At 42.2% G+C, this 6,450-nt stretch overlaps 1 protein-coding gene across 1 annotated transcript; it reads right to left on the reverse strand.

Moving 5' to 3' along the window:
• Positions 1–3,853: 3,853 nt before the first annotated feature.
• Positions 3,854–6,450, reverse strand: soul5l (heme-binding protein soul5, like). The gene is made up of 5 exons (XM_084570752.1): positions 6,243–6,450; positions 6,021–6,141; positions 5,799–5,938; positions 4,868–5,031; positions 3,854–4,543 (listed from the first exon to the last, which is right to left on the reverse strand). Exons 1-5 carry the CDS (start codon positions 6,447–6,449, stop codon positions 4,030–4,032), a joined length of 1,146 nt encoding a protein of 381 aa, XP_084426878.1. The 5' UTR covers position 6,450; the 3' UTR covers positions 3,854–4,029.

Genomic DNA, 6,450 nt, shown 5'->3' on the forward strand with positions numbered 1-6,450 from the left:
TTACAGTGAACACTGTAGTCAACCATGAAAAACAGTTATTTATATGCATACAGATAGTGTGTGTGAATAAATACACCGTACCTCTCTGGCCCTCAGACTTTATTAGAAATACAAGCTATTAGACAGTTGTCTCCTTTACGTACAAGTTAACTGCACAACTTTCAGAGATGCGCTCATACAGAGGAAGGTTTTGTAAAATGTTAAATGCACAACGGAGAGTTACTTTTAAAAAGTCTCGTTACGTATACTTTCATTGTTTGAAGTACAAACTTGAAAAGAAATTCTTTCGAAAGAAAATGAAACTTTTATTGAGTTGTTTATTGACAAACACATTCATAATAGTGCGACTACAGTCCAGATTCTTCTCGGTCTGTCAGTAAAATACCGTTTTTTTTTTTACACACAGCCAAACAAGCAGTAAAAATGCCTTTGTGTCAGAGCGTCTGACAGGACTTTTATTTCGTCATCGACGTTAATTCTCCCAACAGCCGCCAGTAGAGGCGTATCGAAGCACATTTTGTTTTCCATAATGATAGCCATAACTGTGTAATGCAGAGAAGAGAGGTGAATTTTTTTTGGGACATCTGTAAATGTGTCGGTGGTTTTCAGACATGATTACCACAGCATGGATGGTTATTTACTGTATGTGCTATAAGCTTAAATATCCAAGTGAAGACTTGTGGTTTGATGAAACTATGTTGATGGTATGTGAGCATTACGTAAAACCTTTTATACACCGATCTACACCGAGCTTACGTTTAGTACCCAGGTGGTTGTGCTCTTGGGTTGGGATGGGCACCAGTGGCCGGTTCCATTTCTGAGCCAGTGACAACCTCAAAGCTCCGCTGGCGTTTAATCCCCTACTGAATCTTTCATTTATTATTAAGTCGTCTTGTGCCTCTTTCTGACACGTCTACGGGCATTTGTCAGGACAGAAAAGAAAAACAAGTTGGTGTGATATACAAACAACGGCCAACTCAGGGAAATGGTTGTTTGCAGGACTATACTTTTTTAACTTAGCAGCATATTTGCAGGAAATATTTATCCATTGTCCATCATGACCTTTTCCATAATCTGTGAAGGACAAGATGACTTCCTTCCACCTCTGTGATGAGTGGCAGGGCAAAATTATTATTAGTATTATTACTGAATATAACTAAAGTAAGCAGCAAACACCGATTTCCCTTAATGAATTCCACGAAGCAGAGACATAACACAGTATCTTTATCATGCAACGTTATGCATCATACTACCAATCAAAACATCTAACAAACTACCTGAAAAGATTCAGTAGGGGGTTTAAAAAGGATTGGAGACGCGGAATTGAGGCTGGTGTTGTAGCCCACACGGTACACTGTTAAACTAGTGTGTTTCAAACCAGCAGACATGTATAAAACAAAAAACAAACTGGATTAAACTCCACTGATCAAGTTGTGTCTCTCTGTCGTTCTTCTTCTACTTCGCATTGATAATTCAGACTGGAGAGTTTCCAGGGAGAGACAAAAACATGGACGCTGCGAAACAATGAGTTGAAAAGATGAATGAAGCTGGGAATAATATGGGCAGCGTCTTTAAAGACATGGATCTGTCTCGTTCATCTTCTTCTACTGAATTAATTCAGTGTTTTCAACAATAAAAAATATTATCGATTCAACCCTCTGCAGGGGACAGGACCGCGTTGCACATGTCAGAAAAGTTCTAATATGATTGATGTTTTATCAGATCATTTTATTTACTGCCCGTGTAATTCGTTTGAAATTAGAATAGCTCATCAGAAGGATTTCAGTTGTGTGAAAGAAATATTGTAATTGTAAACGTAACCACAAAGTGCCTTCTTGGAGAAGGTGCAGATCCTGAAGTCTAAAACTGCCTTGGTTTTAGTGATGGTGCAGTATACTTCTTGATTTTATCATGAAGTAACTGGAATATTAAAATCTTAAACTTAAAGGCAAAACATTTATATATCTATGCGAGTGTATAACTGATTCTGTGTGTGTCGATGAAGTGCACAAAGCTGCCAATAACACAATGAGTTCAACAAGAGTTGATGTTTTTTTTTTTTATTGCTCCTTCCTCAGAACATACGATATGTAGCTCAGAGATGCATCAGTAGAGAACGTAATTTACTAGGTCACATAATAACTCTTATTGCATTGGTTTGATCAGCGGGATTCTTTGGGATCTTTGGGGCAGCCTTACCACTATCACTGCTAGACTAGTGAGAACTGGGAAAATTAAGGTTAGGACTAGTTGTGGATTAATTTCCCAATGAAGATTTAACTTGAAAGAAGAGCATTTTTCGTGGACAAAAACTCTGTCCCATTTGTTAGCTCACCAAAATGTCACTTCTTTATTACCTCATCATAACCAGCTGTTTTCTGCAGATCTCACAAAATAACAGGTGTCATGTCGCCCCAGACTTGATGCCATGTACAGTTTGTGCTTGCGTCCTCACAATGATGGTGGATAACCAGACACAAACAAAGCACTCTACAGCACCTCTAGTGGTGAAAGAGGAACAGGCAATGACGCAGATTTAGCTCATTTTGACACATTTATGTCGTTTTTTTTTTTTTAAACCAAGAGTATTGCCCAAGCTGGGAAGCTAAGTCTTTGATCGTGTGTGTGTGCTTCTTCCAGGTTTTTATTTGTCTGACTTTTGAATTTTTGGGTAAAACATTTGTTCTGTGACTAGAGGTTATGTGTCTGGGTTTTCAGATCTCGAATGCCACATCTCAGAAATGCCTAGAATAAACTTCAGTAAGCCTGTGACGAACTAAGATTGAAGGATGAATTGATCAGAATATAACTGGCAAAAAAAAATAAAATAATTCGGCCATAACTGAAGAATTCATACTAAAATTCTGGCTAAATACGAAAAGTGTATAACGATAAAATGATATTCAACTTCATTGTGAGATTTACTTATTATCATAACCCAACAACAGAAGGGGAGACTGTGACTATACTTTACACTTGGTCAGATAATGAGAGGGCAAACAACTTTACAGCATATTCGTTATGGGGAATTATTCATCAGAATAACAAATATGATAACTTCTGCCAAATAATCCACATAATATCTTTTATTATATTCCTTCAGAATCATTGTTACATACATTGTACTGCAACGTCAAAGATGCTAAGACATTTATTGCTTGTATTTATTTTTGCTGAGCTTTTAACTGAAATATTATCCAAAGATCTACGGAGACATGTTGCGTACTGCGTGTTATTAACATCCCCCATGTCTCAGTCTGTATTTATGTTATTAATACAGGTAGGCTCACCAAACTGGTCAAAAAAAGTCCATCACAAAACTGCTGATGAAGTCAAATTTAGCAGGACATATTGCCAGTGTATTTACAGGCACTTTTGAGCACAAATACCGGGAGAAAGGTTTGATCCTATGTGGAAAAAAAAACCACTCATGATAATTTGGGAAATTTCAGTTGTTAGGTTTGAGACTGCGGCAAAGATCCCAATGAATGTGCACACCGAGGTTATAATGATTTGCCAGCATGTTGCCACACATCTGATAAATGTAACTGGTGAAGCTGAAGTTGTGGGAAGCTATGGCTGGACAGAAAGTTTAAAGAATCACAGCGTCAAACTCCACATTAAGATTCTTAAGTCTCCTCTGATGTAATGGATATAATGAACTACAAACCTCTCGTTCGCCGAGTTTGGGTTACGTCTGTTTCTGCTAGCTTTGTGAATCAACACAATAACTTTGGATACTAACTAATACTTACATCTTACTTAATTCTATGGCGCAGTAGCAGTTTGTTAACCACAGAGCGATAAAGGGGAAAGGTCATGTGTGTGGTGATACAAGAAGCTGCAGATGCAAAGCTGTGATACAACATATAGTTAAACACTAAGTGCCATTAAGGAGGAGTTGGTGTAATACACAGGAATAGAGATTAGGAAGAAGAAAACAGCTTGTCCATAGATCACATACATTCAGTCATGTTTTCAACACTCCTTCCTATTTAGATTCCATGTTAATATACCTGGAGTAGCTGCTTAAATCAAATTTAACTGTTGCTCGTGAGCAACATCTGGCGCGATTGCAGGATCGCTGTCGGCTTGTGTGTCCACAGAGATGTGGGCTGTGCTGTTTTGCAGGGCAGCATCGGATTGTGGCTCCACAGACGGGCTCACAGAGACCGGATCGGAGGAGTTGGTTGCGAGGTCCAGCAGGATCTGGCCGGTAGTTGGCGGTTGGCTGGACGCAGCTTCGGTGGGCAGGCCGGATGACGGACTGGGTGGAGCGTCAGATGGAGGGAGGGCGGATGTGTCGGAGGGAAGCTGCGTGGAGGAGTTGGACGTCGCGTTGGAGGACAGATTAGAGTTAGGCAGCGGTGACGGGGAATCGGAGAGCGTGTCGGGGAGAGGGTCGGAGGGGAGGTCAGTGGGCAAGTCGGTCGGAGTCGGCCGAGGCGTGTGCGCGGGAGTCGGCTCCTTTGGATCAGTGCAAACGGGCTCTCCCTCGGCCACGTACCACAACTCATTGTGCCTGTTCAGCAGCTTCGTGGGACTATACATGCACAGAAGAAAAGACGAAGACAGATTAACACGGATCAGTCAGAAGATAGTGGCGTGTATGTGTAATTCAAGAAGACTTTATCAGAGATGTGAACATAGTCATCCCACATTTAGCAACAGTTAAGCTGACTGACTGATGGCTCCTGTTTCTTTGGGATAGATCTGTCTTGCATAGAAATATTTAACCTCTTGTAGGTAAGCTATCCATACGAGAACACTTAATCTTGTAGATACAAAACATGAAGGGCAGCATAAAAGAACAGGAGCATGAAACATTTGCGACTACCAAGAAACAAGAAAAGTAGACGCGAAGCACCTGTCATAGCCAACTCCGAAGTGAAAGCTGTGGTTGTAAGGGGCTCGGACTCTCTCCAGCTCTTTGGTCAGCAGGTGGGCGTAAAGCCTGGAGGTGACCGACAGCATCCAGCCTCCGTAACTCCTCACGTACACATCCATGTCGGGCATCTCGGTGAAATACAGCTGTGAGGTTGACGCAAAAGCAGACGTCAGAAACCACACCACAATAAATGATGTCCAAAAGCGACAAGCAACATATCATATATCCTGGAACATGCCATATGCAAGTGTCCTTGTGACATATGGCATGTTCCACATGAATGTTGAGGGTGTCCTGTGTTGTCTGGCAACAGAATGTTATTAGTGGGGGTCTTTGGGTCCTATGGGTTGAGGGGAGAGGCCTCTGTGGATCATCCCACAGATACTTGATCAGTTTGGGATCTAGTGAATTTGGAGGCCAGGTCAACACCTTGTACTGTTTTTTTGCCTGTGTCAGGCTAGATCCTGCTGGGGATGGCTGCTGCCATCAAGGAGTGGCATTGCTATGGAGTGGGGGTGCCTGATCTGGTCTAGGTGTAAGTAACATCCACATGAATGAATGCCAAGTCCAAACATTTCCCAGCAGAACTGTAATAATGTTGTGGCTGATCAGAGTAATGCCAATGCTGGATTGAGTTCTGTATATTTAAAAGACAAATTCATGCATGTCATGGATCTTTTGATTATAATGCCATAAAGCAGATACAGGACAGAAGCACTGACACCTTCCTGGACCAGCACTATCTATTTCTGCTGAGTGAGAGCAGCTCTGGAGTCAGCTGCACTAAAACTGTACGTCTGTCAATACTCTCCATCGATCTTCAAGAAAGAATTATGGATTACATTACACTCGGATCCTGCACGGATAAACAGCGTTTGACCCTCGTTACAGGCAAGCGCAGCAAGCTCACCTTGTCGTTATTGGGCGCGGGCGGCTTGTCCTGATAGGCTGAAGGGAGCAGGAAGTTGAGCGTGTAGATAGCCGGATCCCACATCTTGGTCTCCTCTGGGATCTTGACAAGGACAGGGGCGGTCATCTCCATCTGGATGGCTGCCACACAGACACACACACACAAGTTAAACAACACAAACCCCACACGGCTGATTCGCCTCCTATCCCGTCCTGTCCTGACCTGCATCATTGTCTCCGGTGATGTACTCGAAAAGTCTCCTGAAAGCCATGGCTGCGCCCACTCCCATGAAATAGGCTTTGGCGTCTGTTGAGATCCAGCGTGTGGGGGTGTAGTGCCGCACCTAAAAAAAACACACACGCGCTTAGTGTGTGAGAAATAAAAGCTTGCAGGGCGGGTAGATTGTGTATATTAACGATGGTCGATGGGAGGTTTTCAACTCACTTCATATTCGTCGGTTTTACAGACCAGCTCGTATTCAAGACACTCCTTTGACTCTGTGCAGAAGCTGCAGTTGGTGCTCGGTCTACAACAGCGTGACATAAAAATAACATAATTTACACACATATTTATAATCCAGTAACACAACGTGGCCAAAAGTATGCAGACGAGCCTGCAGGATAACTTCGGCATCACTGCATGTGACAACATT

Source organism: Chelon labrosus, assembly GCF_963514085.1.
Source record: "Chelon labrosus genome assembly, chromosome: 2".
NCBI lineage: Eukaryota > Metazoa > Chordata > Actinopteri > Mugiliformes > Mugilidae > Chelon > Chelon labrosus.

Bases quoted from the DNA above. Each gene is read 5' to 3' on its own strand.
- soul5l (XM_084570752.1), bottom strand. From the start codon at position 6,449: ATGTTGTCACATGCAGTGATGCCGAAGTTATCCTGCAGGCTCGTCTGC. The intron at 5,032-5,798 runs GTGAGCTTGCTG...TCAACCTCACAG, and splicing joins CCGCGCCCAATAACGACAAG to CTGTATTTCACCGAGATGCC. The intron at 4,544-4,867 runs GTGCTTCGCGTC...GTGCATGTATAG, and splicing joins TTCGGAGTTGGCTATGACAG to TCCCACGAAGCTGCTGAACA.